Below are 25,848 nucleotides of genomic sequence, written 5' to 3'. Positions count from 1 at the left end.
TACTAATCTTTGGTGAATGTGTAAGGGACCTTCTGGGTTTTTAAAATTGTTTCTGTATTTTAAAAAAAAAAGGCACCTGGTATATTAAATTTTTTATATCAATCACAGCAGTGAATGCTGAAGAATAGGGGGCATTATTTTCCTTTTTTCCAGGCAAGATTGTGATGAAAGGGAACTTGGGCATGTACGTGCACACAGCCTCTAGGTACAATGACAGCCGTTTGGTGCACATTCCAAACCTCAAAATAAGGTGAGTGTCAAGCGATTCCAGGGGTCAAAAATGGATTGAATGAAAACTGATGGTCTAGTTGTTGAGCCATGATATGGACCATGCTGCACACTTTTTAAGAAAACATGTTCACTCCCATAAAAAATGCTGCAGTCAAGCACCCGTGCATATCCCTTTCTTGTGTGAGTGGACATGTCTTCTATTTAAGTATGCCATTTTTTTCATGTCAAAATTGAATTGTATATAATTATTTGTTTGTTTGTTTGTTTGTTTCCGACTGCAGTGTACAAAAGGAAGCTATGCTAGTTAATGAACACGGGCTGTATGTGATTGTCGTTGCTTATGTTGTTGTTTAGCATCAAGATGAATTGGCTTTGTGTGGGCAACCCATTTGACCACCATAGCATCGCACCTTGCGCTCCTGACAAGATCCCAGAGTACTCAAGCAACCAGGTAAATGATTTTTCTTATTTCTTGATGCTGACAAACAGTTTCGAAGCCAATTTGGGACTGAAACTATTTTAGCTGTTGACTTGAATTACCTGTGTACTGTATGTAACCCTCTAGTATGTAAACAGCCTGGACTGCTGCCAGAAGAAAAGCTTACAATATCAGTTAATCCAAGAAATGGTAACCCTTTGAATGCTTTGGGTGCTGCCGGCAGCTGTGCATCTCAGAATTAAAGACCACTTAGCGGTTGATATTGGATTGATGGTGGTGCAAGCTTTGAGTGAGCTACGGATCTGAAGAAAAATTAAAAGTTTTGCGTATTTCAAGTGATGTCCTACCAATATGCACTTTATTATGTATTATGCTAATACACCCTCCTTAACTAATGCCTGATACAGGCACTGTAGGTATTGTAAATAAATAAATAGATAAATCGATAAATAAATAAGTAAATAAATAAATATAGCAGTGTCACTGCCCTGTCTCCCTTGATAGCGCTGCAACCCTTCCCCGTTCTGTACTAAGGATATCGCACAATCATGAAGCTAAAGACTCCATGAACAAGTAAATTAAATGTCAACAAAAGTGTTTTTTTACAATTTTACCTCTCTTGGGTCTAAAATTGTTGTCTCCTTCTTTTCTTTTCATTTTTACTTCACTGCCATTTTTTCGTATGAATTTTCTCCTGTGTATCTGTTTATTATTCATCTTTACACTTAGCAGCTAAGCAGGTTGGTGACGTAAGTAAAAGCCGATCACAAGTAAGTAGGTGTGCAAGTAAGTAAATATTATGAATAAAATAATGCATGAAAACTTGCATGGAATAAATTGTGTTTACAGTTCCACTAATACAAGTTTCAGGTGATTTTATTGTAGCTACAGAATGAATTTTTTTTTAATTTTCCAACTAGTGCTACCATTTATACTTCTGCACATCTTGCTTTGGCATTCTTAGTTTCTTGCGCACCTTTGCCTCTAGCTTTGTTTAAAAGCAACTTACTGCAAGTGGTACCAAAGGGGGTTAATACCAAAAAGTGCCCTATACCAAAAGCAGGAAAAAACAGTGCTAAATATTGCAGTAATGAAGCTGCTCATGAGCTTGTACCTAGATTTGTAGTAATTTCCAAAATACATTCAAGAAGTTATGCAGGTTCTAAATGTTGAAATTTGACATCTCAATTAGATTCATTGGTGTTGAATAATCTCTGGCATGGTGACAGAATCCCTGTTCCAACTTTGCAGGAACATGACAGCTATCGGGCATTCCGATCTCAGAACTTGAACCTCTCAGTTTCCCTGGAGACAAAATCGGTAGCCTTGGAAACAGCAGATTCCATACCAACGTTGCTAGTCTTTAGTTCAACACTGAAGTGGCTGGAAGGACTAAAGGTAAGTCAGTTATCATATCATTGGCAAGATAATTGCTTCTGTCAGTGCAGGACCATCACTGGGAAAGAAGTTTTTTTTTTGTTTGTCTGGTGTGCTGTTACTTTAACCTCTGTCTTTGTGCCTTGTCACTGCTGCAAGCAAGAGTAAAAAGTTCAGAAACTGATGGAATTGAAGTGCTGATACAGCTAGTAGGCAAGTACTAGTACTATGATTACAATGTCAAAATACCATAACCAAGAGCCGTTAATGTTTAACTTGTATATGTACACCTGAGTGTCTCTCTCCGTGTAATGAATATGTGTCCATCGTTGGTAGTTAATTCGGTCTCCTGCAGGTGTGCGAGTAGTATGCATGCTACTTTACACAGCATCTACAGTCACTGGGAGAACTACCACCTGCTCTTCAATTCAGAACAGAAGCATTGGCAGGATCAGATAAAGACTCCTATATTGTTCACTTTTATGCACTGAGTGCAACGTGGAGGATTAGCATAACTGACATTACATCCCCAAGCTGTAGTGAAGCCCAGTCTGTCCACCATGTTCTTTCTATCTCTGTAGCCCAGTGCAACTGATACACGATGCTCTTGACCATGCAAATTCGTTAGGAGGCTGCTTAACGTTACTTTGTCAGAATGCTGTTGCACTTTTCCTAGAACTAAGTCAGCACTGCAGTAAAAAATGTCAGCATTTGCAGCAGATGTGTATTTGCAGACAAGCGCTGCTTCACTAAACCATAGTGTCACATAGTTATGATGGGGAAGACTTCAGCAGTCATATCATCAAATAAGAGGTTTAAACTCTTTAATGGGTATAGGGAACCCAAGCTCAAGTTTGCGGCGCGACGACAGCGCCGCGACAGCCGCGCTGCGGCTCTGTCGGAAAGCTCTGAACCTTCGCGCGGCCGACTCAGCCCCTTTCACGGTAGCGGTAGCGCACGTGCGCTCGCGTTCTTCTCTCGGTGCGGGGAACTGGGGGGCCGTCAGCTAGGTACGTTGAACCGAGAGGCTTGCTGTGCGAAGCTGCGCATTTCCGCGATGGCACAAGCGACCGCGCGGAAGCGCATGCGTGGTCCGAATTGTATTGCAGTTTAGTGGCCAGCCACAACAGTGCAGACAACACCAAGGCACGCGATTTACATGTGAAACTGTATTGTTTCCCGGTCGTGTCGCACGAGAAATACAGGCGGCAAGCGTGGATAGCTGACAGCGCTGTCTCTCGCCTTCTATTTGGTTGTCTGAGTTCATCGCTTTCGGTTGCTTCGACTACCTGAATCGGTAAGTAACGCGGCGCATGCACGCAGCGACTACAGTAATGATTACACGCTGTCTTCTCACATTGTGAAAGTCCAGTTACGGTTGTAGGTGAAGCAACTTTGTGTTTTGATTCCCCGTGTTAGTGAGACCTACCCGTCGTTGTTGAACGTTCACACTCGCGCTATACCGTTAGCGTTGCGCGGTTGGTTGAATTCAACTGAACTCGGCACATTGTCAGAAGTTCGGCGCCTGCAATGCACGCGTCGGGAAGGCTGCTTTATCACGCCGGAACGGACGTCCGTGCATTTTCAGCAAGCTTTGACATCGTTCTGCAGGTTTGCTTTGTTTTTGTCACTTTATTAGTGTGATATATATTTAAGCCGCTAAATACAACTGGCACTTAATACATGCTTTGCAATTGCAAACTTGAAGTAACCTTCTGACTTTGTGCGATTTTGTAGCCGCGTTCGCGCAGCAAGTTTTATACCCCTGTCAAGTCGATATCATAAAAAGAGACTGCAAGCATGACGCGAGAGCCGAAAAAACGAGGCGAGCAGTTCATCTTGCTTCACAGTGGTTAAAGCTCAGCTAGCTGCCTCGCGTCTTAATCGGCGGGTGATTCTCCAGCGGCACGGAGGACTTGACTCTAACCTTCTCAGGAAACAGGGCCATGGCCGTGTAATTTCTTTTTTTTCGCACGCCGCAAACGTTTATTCACGAAAGTACACGGCTGCTACTGTTAAGCATGCCATATCAAAACAACAATCATATGATTCGTAGTCCACACCGCAGAACATCGATAGCGTGCACGGCTTCATTTCGGAGTGCACGTGGACCATTATTCATCTTTAACATGACAGAATGAGACTTACCACGAGGTATACGTCCTACACGGTGTAATCGCGACTTGGGAAATGCATTTCGCTTTGAGCGTCGGGCGTCGTTGTCGTCGATAGTGTGCTCTTCACCGTTAAGGTGATTGACGAGCCTTTCTCCTTTTCAAGTTCGCTTTTCGGAAGCGCCAGTCAAGCTTGAAGATCCTTTTGAAGCCGCACTGCGCGCGGTACATTGTGAGACGCCGCAAGTGCACCGCGAGAGCTCTGCACGTGCACGGAAGCGAGCGGCAACGCGGTGGAGAGAAGGGAAAACGCTCGCTGATCACGCCCCAGTTTCTCTTTTTCTGCCAGAGATGGCGCTGCCTGTCAAGAGCAGCAGCGCCGCTAAGCGTTGCTTGGGAAGCCTATACCTGTGGCCAGCAAAGTAATGTAGAAGGATAGTGGTGAGTGCAGTTGTAGGTCGTTGAGTATGTGCCCCTTGGACGAAGCGTGTTGGCTCTTATACGTGTGTTGTTATACATTACAGTGTAATCACTGGTGCTTAGAGAAGTTCTAATTCGTGTTGCTTGTGCCAAGCAATAGCATTTGAAACAGCTTTAGCCAGTGAAACCTGGTCAGCATGAAAAAGCAAAACTGCGAGTTAACATTTACAACATTTACTAGTATTTACTTCAGATGCTTGTGCTTTTTTTTTTGTCATTTACAGGCCATCATGGGTGGCCTGCCCAAGCTGACACGGCGAGGCGCACTGTTTGGCAATGTAAAACCACGCAAGAGCCAGCTGACGAGGCACGTACGTCAGCTACAGCTCTCACTTGCTTTGCACAAGTTCCAAGTGTGCTACTGGACTTCATTAGCCCGGCAGCATGGCTTCGAATTGCTGGCCGGTCGCATCCAGCTCAGTTCAGAGCACAGCCTCGTGTTAGACACACTGCGTGATGGTCTTCTACACAGGTGAGCTCTTCATCTACAGTCTCTCACTCTCTACTGACTATGGTTGCTAGCACCACATTGTTTCTGCTGTAAAAACCGGGTCATGTTGTGTGTTTTACGTGTCATGCACAAGCCAAAATCCATGTGCTGGCAAACTGTGTTAATCTCGCTACACTTCTTAAACTCTTAACCTGCATGGCCAATTTTTGAGGGTAATTGCATACATTTACTTTGGCTATGCAAGGTTTTTAGTGGTCATCAGTATGTTTTTGTGTACGTAATGGCTTATAGGCATGCTAGAGAAAAGCACGCAATGCAGTGTGATCTCGTCAAAACTTCCCTGCCACTCAAAGCTTTATCAGCCAAACATGCTGGTTGTTTGAATCTACCAATCTGATACAAGGCAAAGTACGACTGAGCTGTTAAAGTTTTAACTGTATCATGGCAGGAAATAATGAGTGAGCAGCTACAATAACTCAGAAGTTCAGCAGAATATAGAGGCTTGAAGTTGTGAGGAATCCTTGGACAGCAAATGTTGCTGGAGCCAATGTTCTGGCAAAAGGACTTGTCTTTTTCGAGGAAGCAGCTGCCTTCCTTAGTGGCATTTTTATGTATGCCTTGCTCCCGGTCCCCCGACCTCAAAGTTAAAGGAGGTAAATACATAGTAGCAAGTGCTCAAGCTTGCTCGTCTCCTTTTTTGGCAAATTAAGTTTGCAGATTTATGCGTCATTTATGCTGTGGCCAGTAGCATAAAAGAAACTTGTGTGTCTTCTGTGTTACAATGTGTGACTGCTCTTTGGCATGTGCCCTTTTCTTTCTCTTGTGCTGCCTCCTCTGCAATTGCAGTTATCCGTCTCACAATCCAAGGTATGACTTGCTGCTTCTGTTTGATGTATAGCTTGTACTCTAAAGCTCATTCCAAGGAAGGCTATATGATAATTTTGTATTGTGTTATCATACTTCAATGGCTTTCCCTTTGGAATTGTAATAATTTTAGCACATTGTAGCATGCACTTCAAAAAAATACTTATAGACATTTCTGTGATCAGTGACTAACTGGCGTTGTAATCAGCCTCCATTCCAGCTTTAAATAAGATTTTAAGTTCAACAGGCGCTCTGTACTTGAAAAATCTTTGGGGCTTAACAAAATATTTTGGGCTTTCTTCTGATAAGGATGTCCAGAAGCTTGCAAATACCTAAATTGCTTGCTTCTAGCATACACTACTACATGCGTGCGACTCACTGTCATAGCTTAAGTGTATTGGAAGTCATTGGTCAGCAAGCATTCCCTCCATGCTCTTGCAAGCAAGATCTTCTAGTCAGCCACATTTAAGGGGAGATGCTACTCGAAAACGATTTTTTTTTATTTCTTGATTTAGAACTTTGAAATTTTAGGTAATAGTAGAGTTTGTGATGCTGATTTCAAAACTGTAATTAGTTTTGTGATAACTGTAAAAGTTCCAGAGTTACTACAACTTTGACAACAAAATATTGGGTTTTTTGTGCACACTTTTTAGCTTATTAAAAATTTTCACACAGAATCTCAAGATAGCTCATTTTGCTGCACATGAGCAGTACAGTACTGAAAAATACCTCAAATGTCTGCTTAACTTGCTACCTTTTTAAAAAAAAATCGAGGGTACCAAATGTATATTTTACATCTCTCCTATCAGCATATCAAGTTATGAAACCAAAAATATGTAATGTATAGTGCAACTTCATATAGATATCTGTATCTTAGAGTGGCTGAAGAAGCTTTGTGCAAAATTTTGTTATGATAGAACTATTTTAAGTGCATGAAAGTTTGTGCACAACATGTCAGAATTGCCTCAGAATGGAAATTAAGAAAAATGCATTTAAAAGTTATAAACGTGTGTATTCATCAATATACAGTGCGATTAGCATGAAACTTTTTGAGAGCATAGAACAATCCACACTCTAAACAGCGAGCGCACTTAAAAACATTCGGCTCCATATGTTAATCCTTCCCAGCCCTTAAGTTAGCCATAGAGGTGCACTCTTCACCATGTGGCAGTGATGAGCCCATGCCTTGGCTGTTTTGCATGCAGACAGACACTATTTTAATTCGCCTCTGGTCATGTGAGTGGCCCAGGGTGACAAGTTCTTCAGGTGGCAGTATATCAAGCTCTAGAAGGATGTGCTCAAAGTTTGAATAGCCCTTATTGAAGAACTAGGTAGCCATTGTTGCAGCTTCCACAGCTGTACATGATGGGAGTGTTGTCTTTGGACACAGAAGCCAGACCTTGCTGTTGAGCAAGTCCACAACACCTTGCATCATTCCTTGTAGCAAGAGCTTTTCAACTGTGAGGTGCTTATATAATGGATGTGCAGGCAACACCTCTTCGTTGGTCAAGATTAGAGTGTAATCTGGTAAGCACTCCCAAAGAGCTCTGGCTAGCCTGTGCTTACACCAGGAAGTCACTCCTTCTGAACAGAATTGGCGACTTCCTGCCATGTTGCTAAAATTAAAGTAGGATGCTAGCATGGCAAGATACATTTCCTGGACATTTAATGTGGGTGGTTATTGCAATTTTGTAAATATTTTGCAGCTCTTGTGTTGCATCATCTTTCAACTTATCTCCACAGGGAGGTGGTAATGGCAGTTTACGGAGTGCCGTGCCATGGTGCTTGGCCACATGGTTCATGTTTCCCCTTTACCACATCAACTTACCATACACTGTGGCCTCAGAACCTGCTGTGGCTGAGGCCAGAGTGACATTGCCTGATGAAAATAGATTTTTCACCAATTTCTAATCTGAATTCAGCCTTGATACTCGGCGAAATAAAAGTTTAATGACCAAACATAATTTTACAAGTGAAATGTCAAAAGTGACAATTTTCACAAAAAAGGCCATTTTTCGAGTAGCATCTCCCCTTAATTGACCGTATGCAGTGTCTGGTTGTACAGCCCACTAAAAGTTTTTGTTTGCACAAACACGATGGGCATGTAAGATATGAATTTGGGCCAATTGCTTTTTCCACGTTTTGCAGCCAGCACATGATTGGAGTGAACACATGAGAAAAGAAACGAACAATGAGGACAGGCATGATGTCAGCAGCTCTGTTTTCATTGTTCTTATGCTATCCAACATCAGTGGCTACACTCTTCGTTCTTTTTTTTTTTCTTGTGTGTTGTCTCCTCTCGTGTACTTGTTGCCAGAAATGATGGGCATGGAGAAAAATATGGAATTGTGCTTTCATATTTTTTGATGTGCACCGGACATTGGCAAAGCTTGCATAAGTAAGCAGGTTCCTTCAGCATTTTCATATGTTCTCATTGAGCATGCAAGCCAAGCTAGAAAGTTAATTAACAAGGACCCATTCTTCCACCTGTTTCAGTTGGTTTTCATCATTCTCTGTAAATTTGTGTGATTTTTCACAGTTAGTGTTCAGTAGTTCTGTTCCAATCATTTTCTCAGCACTTCAATCCTTTTGTTGTCTGCCTTCTGCAGCGGTCCTTGCTATGTCAGGCAAGTGACCGAGACATACCTCCTTATTCTAATATGTTCCTTCATTCAACACTTCACCTTGACTTGAGAAGGTCTGTGGCAATGTTGCCTCTTGACAGAAGTGGTCACTGCGCTTCATGGATGCACCACTGCAGTTCTTCAGAAATATAGCATCTGTTTTAATCGAGGGGTTATGAGGGGACGGTGTGGTGAAGGAAGGGCTTCTAGGTGAGTATCGTCAGCAGGGGTTCGTATATTGTAGTGTTTGCATGATCGACAGCAGTGGATCATGTGGGTTACCCATGTGGTGAAATTGTGAGGATTACTGTGACTGCAGGCCACGTGCCAACTGGTCTGTGTCCTACATGAATTGTGAGCTGGGCGACAGTGAAGTTTGGCTCTACAACGCAAGCACCGAAGCGGCAGCAAGTGAGACATCATCAGCCACTGCAGATTCAGGGGCAGAACTCTCTGGTGGCTCGACTCCTGTAGATGGAGACTCTGGCCAGAGACCCCTGCCACATTCTCCATTGCCTCCACAGCGCAAGTGAGTTCTGTACATGGTTTTGTGAATTGTGTCTTGAATCTGCTTCATTAGTTGTTTTATTTTGGGCTTTTAAGCGGGAAACATTTGCAGGAATCTCTACAAGTGCTCCTTCATTTGGTCATAGCTTGGTTAGGAAGAAAGAGCTGTATTTGAGTAAACAAACTGCGGAGTTGAAATAATGCAGGTACTTCTGAAAAAGAAGAAGGTCGCTGCTGTAAGAAATGGGAAAGCTGATTCAGTTTGAAATGTTTCTCTAGCCTCGTTCTATTACTAGTAAACAGCGTTGCCTATAGTCGGTCATTTGTGAGTACTAATGCCTTTCCGATTCGTGGAGCACTGCTTTTTAATTGGTCATCACGTTCTCAAGTTTAGCCACTAAACCACATTTCTATGCTATATTTAGCTTAGTAGAGTGGTAACTCATTCGGTAATGATGTTGCTTGAAAACTAATTTAACGGCACTTTTGTGATAACGACATTACTTTGACTTTGTGAGGTTTTCTCATTGCTATTGGTGTTCAAGTTAGCTGTTCGCTGGTGGTAGTTTACTTAAAGTGAAACATGTCTTGTGTCTGGTTTTTAATATCCTCAACATAAGTTAGCCCAGCGTTTTAATAGGGGGCAGAGCACAAGTTTGAGCCTTCCTTGCACCAGCAGTGGAAATGAAATGGAATACCAGTTCTTAATGACCCATTCAGGTACTTCCTAAGCGTGGCCCGAGTGTCCTATGGTCGGGAGACCAAGGTGCGGGGCAGTGTGTCCACCGCACCGGAGGAAGACACACCGGTCCACCTGCTAGTTGTGCACGGCCTGAAGGGTGCCTGGACCAAGCACAACAGAGACGTGGTATTTGGCCTGTTTGACAGCTACGTCTATGCCAAGCTGCTCCGTCGCAATCTCTCTACGGAAGCACTCCGGGGCTTCCGCGTTGATGGGCAGCCCCTGACTTCACCTGAACTACGTCCCAGGCAAGGCTTGTCTTCATCTTAGCAAGGCCTCATGTGGGACTTCCACAACATTGTTTGGGCTGCACTTGTGTGCATTTAAAAAGACAGGAAAGGCTAATTATACTTCAAATTTTCTTAGGTCCAAGTTATTTTCAATAAATGCATGCCACTGTATTTTAGGCTGCTAAACTTTGTTGGTTTTCTCACCTGGTGTGTGATGCTTAGCTTAATTATGCATGCCCTTTTTCTGCTTACATCGTTTACGAAATTATCACTCTGCAAACTTCGTGAAACAGCTCTGAATAAAACAATGTCACAGCTTGTTTGTTTATTATGTACAAGCACTGGAAAATGACAATAGGATGCATCATGTAAAGCCTTATTTGTTATTTTACAGTGACATCTAAATAATATTAGCACCTCCTGCAACGCTAAACTTCCAGTGCATTAAACCTTATATTTAGCGTCATTTGCAGCTGTCACATATTCAGTAGTTGTTTGATGCCTCTTTAGTGGAACTTGACATATCTATTTACAGTAGACTCTCGTTAAACGAAACCTGAAGGGACCAGGAAAATGTGTTCCATTCAACAGGAGTTCCATTTACTGAGAGTGGAGCAGGGGTGCAGAAGCCAAGTATGAAACCAATCATATTAGGGGCAGTTCCATTTAAGCAGCAGTTCCATATAAGAGAATTCCATTTATTGAGAGTCTACTGTATTTGTACTACTTAAAGGAGCCTTGCAACACTTTTTCAGCATGGTCAGAAAACGCTGCCGATCGGTAGTCAAGGCTCCTGAGAGCACACGAGCCAAACATAATGTAGAACCCCGCTGTTACGTTCCTCACTGCTGCGTTTTCCCGGCTGTTACGTCGTTTTCCGCCGGTCCCGGCATAGCTCCCATAGGATACAATGTATTGGGAACCCCGCTGTTACATCGTAACTGTCGGACCGTTCCCGTATGATACGTCGCGAAGTGCGCTCGGAGCCGACCGAGTGACTACCAAAGAGAGCCGCCATGGTGCATTTTCACGCAGCTTGGCCTCGTTTGACCGTAATATTAGCCGCATGAGAGGCGCAAGCAACAGAATCTTTCAACTGATGCAAACAAAAGCATGGCCTTCGAGATTCAAATTGCAAAGATGGCGTCTATGACGTAACTGCTCGCGAAAGCAAGGCCTTCGAGATTGGCATTTACTATTGACAAAAGCATAGCCTTTGAGATTTGTATTGCACAAACATGGCGTGTATGACGTCATCATCATCATCATCATCATCAGCCTGTCTACGCCCACTGCAGGGCAAAGGCCTCTCCCATGTTCCGCCAATCAACCCGGTCCTGTGCTTTCTGTTGCCACGTTATACCTGCAAACTTCTTAATCTCATCTACCCACCTAATTTTCTGCCTTCCCCTCAGGCGTTTGCCCTCTCTTGGAATCCAGTCAGTTACCCTTAATGACCACCGGTTATCCTGCCGACGTGCTACGTGGCCGGCCCACATCCATTTCTTCTTCTTAATTTCAACTATGATGTCCTTAACCCCCGTTTGTTCCCTGACCCACTCTGCTCTCTTCCTGTCTCTTAAGGTTACACCTATCATTTTCCTTTCCATCGCTCGCTGCGTCGTCCTCAATTTAAGTTGAACCCTCTTTGTAAGTCTCCAGGTTTCTGCTCCGTAGGTAAGTACCGGTAAGATGCAGCTGTTATATACCTTCCTCTTGAGAGATAGTGGTAGATTACCATTCATGATTTGATAATGCTTGCCAAATGAACCCCATCCCATCCTTATTCTTCTAGTTATTTCACTCTCATGGTTCGGCTCCGCGGTTACTACCTGTCCTAAGTAGACGTACTCCTTTACAACTTCCAGCGTCTCGCCACCTATCGCGAAGCGCTGTTCTGTATGACGTGTATGACGTAATTGCTTGCAAAAGCAAGGCCTTCGAGATTGGCATTCACTTCTGCCATCGCGTTGGCGTAGACTCATCATCATCGTTATTTGTCGGAGTGCGGGAGGAGTTCGAGCTGGTTGGAGCTCGAACGGTCGTGCGTGCGGTTCGCGGTCGGACTCGCCGCGCCGGTCGTGATTGCGTGTGCTTAGTTCTTTCATGCCTACAGCTGTTGGTGTTAAAAAAATCACATACGTTGATTACATTTCTGTGGATGAGGCCATCCTAAGCTCCGCGTTTCTATCCATCGACTAGATCGCGGCTGAGCGCGCCAATTTTCGTGCTGCTCGTAAGAATTGAAATAAAATTCTGTACCACTAAATATTTTGCCGTTTTTCCTGTTTTTCGGCTCTTACGTTTCCCGTCTCTTACGTTTATTTCCTACGGTCCCTTCAAAAACGTATCAGCGGGGTTCTACTGTAGCGCAGCATGCGGCCTGTAATTTACAATTAATTCTCAAAGTCAGCCAGAAATTGTTCCCTCTTCTCTCGACAAATGATGCCCTAAACCCAAATGACTGCGCCATGAACCAAAAGTCAATGGCCATTGGCTGATTTGAGCATCAGGAGCTGCACATTTACCGTGGCCGCCATGTGCCCGTGTGCTCACTCGCGATTACACTGAAAGTAAGCTGCACGTTCGAAGAAAAAAAGAAAAAGTGTTCAAGGTCATGACTGAAGAAGGGACACATCTTGCTGCCTTGTTGTCCCCCTCCCTGCATAGCTTTCTGTGCACTCGCTAGTACTAAAGGAGAGAGAAAGCGCTTGAAGCATGCAACAAATAAATCCCTGCAACTCCACTCGTACTTGATGGATTCTAAAATTTTTTGTGGCAGTCGATTTGTGAGGCAATAATCTCATGCCATTCTATGATTACTTGGAAAAGTGTTGCAGGGCCCCTTTAATGTAGTATTTCTAAAATTAGTAACTGAAGTTCAAACACCACAAATATTCCTTCATTGTTACGCTTATATTGCACCCCATTTTCTGATCCTGTACTTGATGGTTTGCTGCCGTAGACCCTTGATTTGCTGCTTTGCATACCTGCATTTCTTCTTTGGCGATCAAACCATAACATTTTAAATCCTTCGCTTGCTATTTTTAAAACATTGCTATTTATATTACAGGTTGTAGAGGTCTGTGCAGATTGTAGACAACGAAAGTGTCATTGTGGAGCTGTCAGTTAATGTGCTGTTGTTAGCCTTCATTTAGAAACAAGAGGGCATCATGCATTGTACAGCTAAAAGAATGCAAAGGTCTTCCATCTTAGCCAAGCCAGTTTGTCTATGCACACTGCAGTCCCCGGCCAACACGTAAGAGCACTTCACCAGCTGTGTCAATGCTTCAGCAGCTGGAATCATCAGGGCCTAAAACAGTGTACACGGAAGACGTCGAGGGGGTTGCCGAGGAAGAGCAGCTTCATGGCGTTGCTGCCTGCCAGACTGATGATGTTCTTCATAAAAATTGGTCCGTCGAACTGGTCAACAGCCAGGTTAGTCTGGGCAACAATAGTCTGCTGTCACTGTTGTCGTATTTGTTGTACTATAGTAGTTCTTGTAGTAGTAGTAGTAGTATTAGTAAGCGTCATGCAGGTCACGTGACCAGAGGGAGGAGTGAATAAAGAAATCAATAAACCAAGATGATGATGATGATGATGCTTGCGTTCCTATGCAGCCATGATAGTAATATGCGTTTTGGGTGAGTGGGTAAGTGGAATGGGCTACGGCCCATTCCACTTGCCCACTCACCCAACTGGAACGCTACCGTAGCATTCCAGCACAACCGTGAATGAGCGTATCGTCGCATGGAATCCGCTTGGCTAAACCTGATTAACTAAGAAACAACAAAGAAATCCTTTGTGACTTAGCTGAAACTTGGAAGCAAAATGTAATGCCTGACAAAAGGAGAGACAGCTTCGGTGTTCGATGGTTTTCATGGCCTGGAACTGGCTGGAATTTTCTTTGTTTCGTTGCTACTACGCATCCATTCCATCCCTTCCATTGTGCTATCACGACTATGACTATCCTATATTTGTTAGCTAGTCCTATTCCTGGTCATGCGTAGCCACGAGCGATAAATGAAGCCTAACAGGTCATCTTTGAGGCTTGCAACTGTCTTGCGCTTTCAGGTGATGCTGCGTGGGTGTGAGACATCTGGCTATGTGATAGTCAGTGCAGCAAAGGCAGAGATCCTGCAGCGAGTGCACACACCTGTGTGGAAAGAGAACACACTCGTCTCCAAGACTACCTGGATGGGATCTCTCGAATGCATGCAGGTGGGTGCTCAGCTCCCCATCATGAAGCCACTCTGGAAATCTGCGATCAGGGAATGAAATGAGCTACAAAGGGTAAAACTTGTTTAGCATTTGTAGCATGCAGCTTTGCATGATGCAGCACATAGGAAGCTGACACATTGTAGCCAAAGGTATTTTAGCATTCGGTAGCGTAGTACAGACATAGCGTAGTAAAATATAGCAGTACTAGTATTATAAGACATGAACTACTTTTGTCTTGGACCTGCTGAATCATTAGATCAAAATGCTGCTGTTTTTGTGGGATAGAAAGACTGCACGTCTCTTCGACATCTCTGTGAAGTTGGTGCATGTTAGTATTTAGATTTTGTAAAATTTACCAAGTCAATCAGTCAATTTTGTTGGCTCAGGTTTATTTGTTGTACTAAAGGCTGAATATTTGTGTGGCACTTTAAAGTTATATGTAAGCTCCAAGATATCCAGAAATATTGTGCAAACATTTAAACATAGCATTCATTAATTTTGACTGAAACAGCTGTGAAATATTTGTGAAGGCATTGGGGCTTCATAGTTTCTTCTGATATGGCTTCTGCTACTGCATTCCATAAACTCTTTGCTAAATACCATAAGAAATTACTAGTGTTTATTCTTGTTTTATTTCTTGCGGCAAATTTAGAGCGCAGAGAAGAGGATCAACAAAGGGAGTTACCACACAACAGGAGCGCTTGTGTTGCTTGATATGTACTCCCTTCATCTGTTGCTTTTCCTGTACTCTAAATTAATTGTGAGAGATGCAGTACCAGCTAACCATTCTATCCGTCCCATTATGTACTTTAATTCCCCTTCAGTACTATGCCACGGTTGACGCTGGGGAGCGCGGTGCCTCCGACGATGGTGTAGTCTGGCTGACAGTCGACAACATAGAGGAACGCTCGTGGACAGTGATTGAGGCCCCCGCCGACTTGGTGGGCAGTGGCCAGGGGGTCGGAGGTGTAGTCAGCAGCACAGTGGGTGGGGCCTCGGACCCCAACACAGCACCACTTCAACTTCAGCGGATCATCTCGCGCTGTGGCTGCCAGTTTTTTTATGCCAGTTATGGTGAGAACATTGACCCAGAAGCATTGGAAGAGGTTCCACCCCTGGTAAGTCATCTATTATTGACTTCAGCATGATTTATTTTGTTTAAGTTAAAGCGCGTGCAGTGGCTGAAAGCTTTAAAAACAAAAAGTTCATCAAATGTATGAAGATTTTGTTAAACTTGCCATTCTGAATTCCATTGTGAATTTTAGTGATGCACTCTTGACTTAGAAATATTGTTAGCTGTGATTGGGATAAGTACGTAGTTGCATCCTCGATGGTCTTTGAAAGAAATTAGTTTATTGTGCGGGGAATTCAGTTTGGGGGAGTAGAAAAACTCTCACTGGCCGGCACTTCCCCAAGCTGGTATCCAATAAGGGCAGTTGTGGACCTGAAGCCTAATCTGCAGGAATATGCAGGGACTATGCTATTCTTCCTCTTCTTCCATTCACATGATGCAACCTGGACTATTCACTCTTGCTTTGCAGCCCTGAATCCTTACATTTGAAAGACAGCACTTTCACATCTATCCATTTCCTTACCCATATTTGCAGTCTCTACTCTGGCTTCGGTCATAACCTTACATTGATGTGCTAAAATTTCATGAATGAAAACTCAAATTAGAGCATACGTTCACATTTCCTACACAGCCAGACGAAGAAGACGAGGAGCCATGGGGTCGGGAGCAGGCAGTGGACGCATTCACATTGACGCACCATGACTTGGAAGTGTGCAGTAACCCACTGCAGTATGCCATGGTATTGGACTTGGTGAACAACCTGCTTCTTTATGTGGAACCACGAAGAAGGGAGGCCAATGAGCGGCTGCAGCGTATGCGCTTTCGCCTGCAGCTCTCCGCGGGCGAAGACCACCGGACACCTATCTTGCAACTGCAGGACCAAGTTCGGTAGGCCTCTGATTATGAAAAGCTAGCTACATTGGTTTTGTTGAACAGCATCTGGGAAACAATAAACGCAGTGCAAGGATTAAGCACTCAGGGAGCAGTAGAAGGGGCACACATTTACCGTTGAGGGCCACAGCTTTGACCTTTGCAATGAAACAAGCCTGATGCGAAGCTTGTATGGTGCCAATTGTGTTTGCAGAAAACTTTGCCTATGTGATGCTCAAGAATAGCTGAACATCCACAAAAGGAAAAAGGTCATACTCCCACATTCTCTCAACAGCCAGTCTCTTCGCCAGGGAGGCTATTGTCACAGCTTTCACCTACCACATTAATTACCCTTCTGTAGTGCACAACTGCCAGAAGCACTGCAAAGAGAAAAAGGAGATTCTTGTGAAGTGCAGAACACACACAATTACCATAAAAGATCTGGTGGAAAGTAAGAAAGAAAGAGGGAAAAAAGAAGAGGAGGCAGTAGTGAGAATGACTCACAACGTAAGTGCAACATGTTCTTGCCTCCAATGTGGGAGGTGGGGGATTGAAGAATGTCACTTGTGCATGCCACTAGCAGTGTGAGAGAGCATTTGCTGCAAAGGGTGCAGGTGGCCTTCTTGGATCACTGCCTGGCAGCATTTCATTTGTTTCTGTGCAGTATACACTAACGTAGAGCACTCCCTGAATAGTGCTTTCCAGTATGTATAAAAAGCTTCCAACAGGAACTGGTGAAGGACTTTTTGACGGTGCTGTTAGAACTTTCTCACTAAGTATTTTGTTTCATTATTTCAGATCCCTACTATCAGAGCATAAGCAACTGGAAAGGGAAGCCTATCAAGTACAAAGGAGCCTGAATGAGGACCCAGGGAGCACAGCCCTAGAGACTGAACTGGCACATTTAGAGGATGAGGTTTGTGCTGATAGAAACTTGACATTTGCATTCATTCTCTTAGAAGAGCTATCGTCACTCATAAGATGTTACATTTGGGGTAACTAATCAGAGTCTTGAACAGCGGTAGATTGTGGGATGAAAACAGTAGTAACCAATGGTGAAGCTCAAAATACCACAGTGACAATATTTGAAGAAAGATAGCAATAGTGAACTAGGAGAATTTGTGCCCTGGCAAAGACAGGTTCCCTTGACATTCCTTGTTGGATGACTTCTCACCATATTCTGACTGTGTAATAGATATATATATACGCGTCTTATTATTCTTGTAATAAATCTTTGAGCCTTAGAGATGCAAGAAGGAAGAAAGGCAAAGCAAGAATTGTGAAGTGTGCATTCAGTGTATTTTAGTTTCACTGTAGGTCAGTAGTGCTAAAGGAAGCAACTACCTTGGCTAGACCTTCTTTCTTTCATAATTACCTACTGTATGCCAATGATAACATAAATTTCATTACATAGTTTAACAGGACATTGATGGGAGACCTTGCCATAGAACATTGAAACTCTGATTTACAAGCGTAGCATTTCGACCAACCAAATATAGCACATAATGTGTACTTTTTGTTAATTTTTTAGTGCTAACGCAACCAGTTTGATGCCTTGTAGAGAATTTGTTAGTTTATTGTTATTGTTTCGACTTATGGTTAGCACAAGTGTGTTTACAACGTGTCGTAGGAGGGCTGCTAATTGATGTAGTCTATGATGCACGTATGCATTTGCTGAGCTACACAGCACAATAAATTGTATTGTACTGTTTTCTTCATGGCACAGATTCGACAGTGCAAAGAGCAGCTGAGCTCATCGAGCGAGGAGTTGGCACTCATGTTGAGCTGTTACCGGGAGACCCAGGTGGCAGCACTGAAAAGCCGGCAGCGGGCAGCCGCTCCAGGACAGGAAGTCACAGTGGTGCGGCGTGCCGAGGTCTGTTTCAAGCATGCTCGGTGGCGCCTTACTGATGTCGATGGGCAACTTGGAATTGCTGATCTTGTACTCTCAAACTTTCTGTGAGTATGCCTTCAGCTTATTCAGTTAAAAGTGCATACAGCGAGCTGTTTGCAACATAAGTGGCTCATTATGATGCGGCCAGAGTTGCAAGTATCCAAATGATAACCAACAATTTTTGTGGCCTGCACATGTATGCAGTGCATGTGAACTGAGCAGCAGCTGCATGCTTTCAATCAGAGCATGCGACTAAGATGTTTGCATCCTTTGAAGATTGCTAACATTGAACGTTTAAAGCCCAAAGACTGGCTTTTACACACAGTTTTCTCGTGAAGTGGACAAACTGTTACCGAAAGGAATGTGAAAGAAGGTACTTACTTTCTGTAACAACGACAACACATGCGCATTCAGTGTAGAGTGCACAATGCTGAAAAGTGGTACTATATAAAATCAAAGCAAATATTGAGCACTGTGCATAGCTCAGTTTACGAGGCCATGAGAAAATTTTCAGGTAGCCTATTGGTAACCACTGTGAATGTGCAGCTTTGCCATGATTCCACAGAATCTTTTAGGCCGCTTGGCTTATATACAGTGTGCTGCCATCATGGCAGGCATGCTGTTTCAAGTATTACTTCCTCTTTTTTTCTGCTCTTGTTTGTTAGTCTGCATGTGCTTCCTCCATGGCCCTTGTTGCTTGTCTGCAGAAGTTTACAGCAGGAGCAACAAGTGTTCTTTCATATTGCACAGCTGCACTATAAACAGCTTGCATGCACATTGATTTCTATGGGAGGCTGAGCAGTCATCGGAAAACACCATGTCGTAGCTGGTTTTGCACTCTAAATGGTTACATTATGATTAGTATGAGTTGTATTTCACTTCAGAAGAAATACGTATCATGCTTTCCAACTGATCTCAATGGCACATTTCTTCATGTTATATGTGCAATTAATTGGAAGATGGAACTTTGTGGATATCCAATCTATCTAATTGTTTTAGTCTGAAATTCCTTATTTATTTATTAGTAACATCATGTTGTGGTGTGCTCTCTTACACTGTGCCATTGGAAAAACTCTCACCTTGTTCACCTGTCAATGTCAATAGTTCATGCTACCAATGACAAGTCATCATATAGAGTTTCTATGATATCTTTGTAAATAAATTAAGTTTGTCACTGTCTGTTTTGCTTCCACTACTTTCCCATTCAAGTTTGCTGTGAAATAACATCCAGGATTCTATAAAAATGTGAGCAAGCAAGCATTAAAGCCATATCTGTGCTCTCTGACAATAGAGGTTAGAGGTGAGCATGCTTGTAGCTCCTAATTTCTTTCTCATGAAGGTATTGTTTGGTGTGAGTCAAGAAAACCATCACAGGAACACTGCAGTTCTTATAGGAACTACATTTTTGGGCTAAATTATGGAAAACAAGAGATGTGAACCAGTATATTGATTTTTGAAAGCTTTTACTTTCTATGTCTTCAATAAGTGTGTGATAATTGCATACAGCTCTGTAAACATTTAAAGTAGGGGTGTGCGAAATTCGAAATTTCGAATATTTTTCTAATAGTGTTTGCTATTCGATTCGATTCGCACTGGAATTTTACTATTCGATCTATTCGAACTTCCTAAAGACGAATACAGTCAACGTCCGATTGAAAGTGACCCCTTCAGATTTTCAATGTGCTTCACCTCATTGCACTCTCGTATTGCGGCAAAGCTGCCTTTCGAACTCCGTTACGGTCGACCATGGTCAAGAGACAGTCAACGTCCCATTGGAAGTCGTCCCTCGATTTTCAATATGCTTCACCTCATTAGAACCCCGTATTGTGGCAAAACGGTCTTTCAAGCTCCGTTACGGTCGAACTTAGCCAAGGCACAGTCAACGTGCGATTGAAAGTGGTCCCTAGATTTTCAATATGCTTCACCTCATGACACCCCCGTATTGCGGCAAAGCTGCCTTTCAAGCTCCGCTACGGAAATGCTGATTCCAACATGGAGATGAGAGATGTGGCAGAGTTGGGGAGATGAGAGATGTGGCAGAGTTGGGAGGCTTTATTAATGCTGTTTTGGACCTGAAATTTGGGCAGGAAGTCCGAAAAATCGGACGCCGAAGCTTATTAGCTTCCAAAATTTGAGATATTCTTATATATCGACGTCTACGAGGCAGATTTGGAACTCCGGACTTGAAGGGAGCACACCCTTGTCCACCACATTAGTTGGGCTTCCACAGAAGTTGAAAGAGGAGGAGAGGCTGAGGAAATGGCATCTTTGCCTATCAGGTGTAAAGTGTTGTAGGCAACACTTTGGTTGCACCAAATCATGTACATACATAAATACAATTCGGCCTCTACATTGCCTCATTCTTGATAAGACAACTATGAAACACCACCCCACCAGCGCCTCATCAACCAAGCAAGAAGAAACACTTTCATGTTGCTATCTCATAAGAATATGCTTAGGAATCGTGTCCAACCTTTTTTTTCTGCAATTGTGCTTCGAAGTATTCGACAAATATTCTAGAAATATTCAAGGAATATTCGAGAAATATTCGATTCGCACTCATACTTCAATATTCGAATTCGCTTCGCACCCGAAATTTTGCTATTCGCACAGCTCTAATTTAAAGGTTTCACTTTTCATCGTCACTGTTTTATTTCACGTCACAACAGAGCTGCATCTATCATACTTTGCAGAAATGTAGCTTTTTGCAGTAGTACTAGTTATTCCTAACTTTCAAAAGGGTTAAACTTAATGTATTCATCTTTTCGCTGTACTTTTTCCTTATACATGCTCTTAAGAAAGTGAAATACTGGCGTACCCTCACAATGCTTATTGCACTTCTCCACCAGTTATTCACGTGTGACCAAGTCCAATGACTCAGTTGAACATCTCCTTGAACTGGGCAACGTAAAAGTGACAAATCTATTGCCCAACCAAGTTTACAAGGTAAGATGGAATGAAAACATGAAAGTAGTTGTTTAATGTATGTACTTCGTTCTTTTTTTTTTCTTTTTGCCCTCAGAGGTCAATTCTTGTTATTTGCAGTTTTTAGACCAACAGCTGCACAGCTGGAAAAACAATCAAATTGCGAAGAGCTTAGTTTACAGAAACAATCAAGTGGTAGCATATGTATGTGTGCTCTATTGTTTTGTTTATTTAACAACTGTTATGAGCGTGCGTGTCGTATTTTTCCGCATTCTACGAGCATTTGTTTCACTGTTGAACAACAGTCAGGCAATTTTATAAAATATTTTCTTCCACAATCTCAGGGCAAAGAAAGCAAAATGGGGTAGATTCTCTGAGAAAAGCTATGTTGAATGTTACGTTCTTTCCTGTGTTCTGTTTGATGCAATGCAAAAGCAATAGTGCCGTTCAAAAAAAAAAAAGGCTTGCCTGTGCTCAAGAGCTCCATACTATTATAGTAATATTAGTAGAGAAATACGTGGCACCACGATCATTATAGTACCAATCTGGGAACAATGGCTACATCAATTCTTGTACGATTTGTCGTGGCTTTGAGAAGAAAGCGCAGGCTGCACAGTGAGGTTCTTTTAGTGTTCCTTGTAGTTCAGCTATTTTCTGACCTCTGTCTAAAGTTATTTAAGGAGCTGCTTTATTTAAGAAGCTGAATATTTACATTCACAAATGACTATTTAATGTTTGATAACTTATACTAATGAATGTTCAAGATGTGTGTGCCATTAAATTTTGTATGGCCAATTATCCTTATTATTTATACAGTTATTCCTATTTGTGATGTTACGGCAACAGTACAGTAGCAGAAATTAGATGCTTAATGAGGCTAACCATTACTATACATTGAATCTGTAATCACAGATCTACATTGGCGCAGCAAAGTACTACTGTATATATTACTGCTATTTATCGTACTCATGTTGGATGAAGCGCTGCACCGGCAGTGTTCTCAGATATTGGTGCTCAATTTCAGTGTAGGAGTCTTATAAAACTCAACAGCTAGTACATTTCTCTCTGCTAGTAACTTTGGGTGAGCATTTGCTGGCAGATGTTGCTGCACAAGTAGTTGGATGACTCATGTCTTGCCTGTAGTCTCCTGCTATGCTAATTGTTCCAAAGCTCAATTTGTTTGTCATTAAGCATACCAATTTGTTGGGTGGAGACCGATGCTGTGCTGAAGAAAAACCCCACCTTATTTTCCAAGTTTTTGCAGGTTTCATACTTAGCAGCACGAAAAAGAACATTCATCATCGTCGTTGTTGGCCTATTTTATGTCCACTGCAGTACGAAAGCCGTTCACAAAGATCTCCAATTTACCCTATCTTTACGTACCGGTCTTATAGTACTTAACAACTCGAAAAAGAACATTAGCGAATGTTTAATTCAGAAAACAGAGATACTTTCATAAAATGCCACCATCATTGCGATGCAACATTCCCTACGTCGCTGTATGTGCAGGAGGTTCTGCAGCCAACAGAGCTCCAACCGCATGTGCCACTAGAACGTCAGCGGGCCTTGCGCATTTTTTGCCGAGTGCGAGCACCAGTTGGGGGCATTTCAGTCAAGGAGCACCTCGAGGTCAACTTGGTGCCCATTACCATTGGGCTGACTCATGCCTTCACACACCGCATGCTGAGATTCTTCTTTTCATCACGGGCCACAGGAGGTACACACTTGAGCCCACGCTGGAATGGGCATTTTGGTATCCATGCATATGTATGAGCTTGAAGTGATTTACCGTTGCATGCGTAATGAGCTGGTTAAAAGAGTGTCTAGTCATCAGGAGATTGCTTAGGAAAACTAGTGGCACATCAGATCTTGCATCTTGTCATCATGGAGGATTACAGTTTCTATCACCTTTAAATTCTACTATGAGAGTGCAGACCTGCTGCAAATGTGCTTTTGTGGGCATTTTTAACTGGCGCAAACTGTGGCCAGAGAATTTTTTAAGTAGCTCCAAGGGTGCCTTTTCGTGTAAAATACTAAATAATTGAAATGCAAGCAGCAGAGTAAATTGTTTTTGCCAAGCCTAGCAAAAGGGAAAAGGCACAAAGATGGACACTGCTTGGGGCAAATCACTGCTGGTCATACATCTTCTTCCCACTTGCTTTTCATTAGGTCGCGCAAAAATAATAACTTTAACTTTCATATGCACTTTTCTGTTGCCACTTGTGTATTGAGTCAAAAAAGATAACATCCAAAGACATGTTTCATGCCTTGTATCATGAAGTATAGTCATTAAAGCCTATAATCTCAGCATGTCTTGCATTGCCTTTTCAGACAAGTCTGATGATCACCTTGATGAGGAGCCAAAGCCTGCACCTCCTCCGCCAAGCCACACAAGAAGAGGTCGCAAGTCGCAGCCTAGTCTGGCATCATCCAGCCGAGACGACGTTGAGAAAATGAAGGTATAAGTGACAAGTGCAAACTCTTTTATTTTGCCTGACAACTTGCTGTTCCAAATTTGAGAAATTTAAAGACCAATATAAAAAGCACCAAAGACAAGCACTGCATCACGCTAAGTGCTTTTTGATTCTGCACATCAAGTAACCTACTAAAGCAAACCTCATTATAACAAAGTCACATATGCCACGAAAATAACTTCGTTATATTGAGGTTTGAGTGTATTGCAAAAGTAGCTCTCATTGCCAACACAGTGTTCTTGGCGTTTCTCAATGTATTAGAATATTTATGTAACTAGTTAAGCTACTTATTCTGGGAAACTTGTTGGTACTTCTGCATTGATGTTACAGGACTGCATCTAAAAATGCTGCTTCTGGAGTGCTTAAAAGAATTTCTATGTGCCGTGAATAGCTATAAATGAAACATAAAATTATGCACATTAAATTTTGTACCTGCCTTTGCAAATTTTTCCAGCAAAGCTTCCAAATAAAAGTAAGTGCGTTGAAACTACCAGGAAATAAAACAGTGTAAAAGCACGTTTTCAGGCTCAAAAAGAGGTGTTCAGTCCCGTCGCTGATTTAAAATTAATCAAACAAGTAAGAAAAGTTATTGCAGACGTGCAGCTGCCACGAATTATTTCAGAAAGCAAGCAGATGTCTCCATTAAATATAGCTGCAACTGATAAAATTGGAATACTACTCTAATCGTGCATTAAAGCACCTTTGTCCGTGTTAATGTATTTTTTCTTGCACCAACGCACATGCACAAATATATTCCTGACTCATTCTATTAACACATTGATGCTAACTTGCTTGGTTTGCACAGGTCTTTTTTTTTTTCTGTGTGAATGGGCAAAAGTAATGTTGCTAAAAATTGTGGGGCAGGAATTGAATGTAACAATTGGCTTAGTTATCTTTAGGATTTGGTCTCTGAAAAGCACCAAACGAGGTATTCTCTGGTATGCAGGAGCGTGCTGAGAAGAACCAGACGTTTGTGTACGTGAAGGTTCCTGAAGTGCCACTACGCCTGAGCTATAAGGGCGAGAAGGAGAAAAACTTGGAGGATCTACACGACTGCTCATTGGTGCTTCCTACACTGGAGTTGCACAATCGCACTTGCACTTGGCTGGACCTGCTCATGGTGGTCAAGAACACCGCACGCAAGGTGCTTCTCTCACAGGTGAGAGGGCCTGTTGAAGAGTTAATGAATGGCTTCATAAAGCAGAGAGTTTGACATTTAAGCGAAAATGAAACACTGGACTTGGAGTGGGGGATGGAACCAAAAGGTGTTTGCATTATCTGTAAATGCATTGGCCATAATGCTTACTTACTCCCTAAACTGGCATGTTAGAAACTAATTCTGTTGTAGAATCCTGGACTCGTGTACACCGCTAAGACATCATCGTGTAGTGCAAGATCACGACACCTGTGTTTTCTTACATTGTCAGCGAAATGTAGCAGGAGTTGAGATTTGCGATTGCTGGCTAACTAGTATTACTCATAGCTGTATAGTAAGTGCATCATTGGCTTTGGGGAATGTGCACAGCAACATGAAGGCAGCTCAAGGCTATTTGTTTATCCTGTGCTTTCTGGCTTAAATTTCGCCTGTTTTTGAAATGCCATTCAAACATTTTTATCTTATAGGCCATCAGGCAGAAGCTACAAATCAAGAGTCACCAGGCACAGGGCAGTGCTTCTGAAGATACCAGCCAGCCGCAGGAAGAGGACAAAGCACGACTGTTACTGGGTGCCAAGCTACTGGTTAGTATGAGTGATAATCAGAACATCTTAATTAAGGTGGAGTACAAAGGGTGCAATGGCCGGGTGAGCAGAGATGGCTAGTAGCTTTGTGTGCAGTCTTCCTGCGCACCTAATGCTGGCGGTCACATCATCACATTCAGAGACATGCTGTAGCAAGAGGCAATGCGATGACATTTTCCTAAGAGATGGTCTGTAAGCGAGAACTTTTGATCAAAATAACCATGATGCGGTTCTTAAAATTCAAATTTGTGGAAGCTCTTTCCTTTTATTGTACACTCTTTTCCAGGACCTGCCACGCAGCTCGAACTATCTGTAGATTTGGATTCAAAACTTCTGATCTGTATTGACATTTTACTGTAGTTCATTGTTAAGTTGGTGTCTGTGGTATGCTGGCAAGCAGGAGGTTGATTTCCAGCTGCAGTGGCCGCATTCTTACGGGTACAGAATTCAAAAATGCACCATGCGCGGTATCATCCAGTGGTACAGTAACCATCTAGCTGTTAAGCAAAGAAACGTTTCCAGCAGAAAACAGTGCCATGGGCAGCATTGATGGTGCACATAATTCAGTGGTGTCATAGTATCTTTCTTTCTGA

At 42.7% G+C, this 25,848-nt stretch overlaps 1 protein-coding gene across 1 annotated transcript in view; it reads left to right on the top strand.

The window, feature by feature from the left end:
• Positions 1–25,848, top strand: part of LOC119389482 (protein KIAA0100) — a 66,016-nt gene that overhangs the window by 38,715 nt on the left and 1,453 nt on the right. The window contains exons 31-47 of the mRNA XM_037656767.2: positions 154–250; positions 586–682; positions 1,922–2,068; positions 4,866–5,113; positions 8,900–9,109; positions 9,808–10,077; positions 13,305–13,497; positions 14,134–14,280; positions 15,105–15,398; positions 15,984–16,240; positions 17,021–17,138; positions 17,949–18,181; positions 20,966–21,062; positions 22,551–22,758; positions 23,373–23,500; positions 24,462–24,674; positions 25,139–25,255. Coding sequence (XP_037512695.1) covers positions 154–250; positions 586–682; positions 1,922–2,068; positions 4,866–5,113; positions 8,900–9,109; positions 9,808–10,077; positions 13,305–13,497; positions 14,134–14,280; positions 15,105–15,398; positions 15,984–16,240; positions 17,021–17,138; positions 17,949–18,181; positions 20,966–21,062; positions 22,551–22,758; positions 23,373–23,500; positions 24,462–24,674; positions 25,139–25,255 — 3,074 coding nt within the window. The remainder of the gene's footprint in view (positions 1–153; positions 251–585; positions 683–1,921; positions 2,069–4,865; positions 5,114–8,899; positions 9,110–9,807; positions 10,078–13,304; positions 13,498–14,133; positions 14,281–15,104; positions 15,399–15,983; positions 16,241–17,020; positions 17,139–17,948; positions 18,182–20,965; positions 21,063–22,550; positions 22,759–23,372; positions 23,501–24,461; positions 24,675–25,138; positions 25,256–25,848) is intronic.

The sequence above is a fragment of the Rhipicephalus sanguineus genome, chromosome 4 (assembly GCF_013339695.2).
Source record: "Rhipicephalus sanguineus isolate Rsan-2018 chromosome 4, BIME_Rsan_1.4, whole genome shotgun sequence".
Classification (NCBI taxonomy): Eukaryota; Metazoa; Arthropoda; class Arachnida; order Ixodida; family Ixodidae; genus Rhipicephalus; species Rhipicephalus sanguineus.
This window is presented reverse-complemented; position numbering and strand designations above follow the sequence as displayed.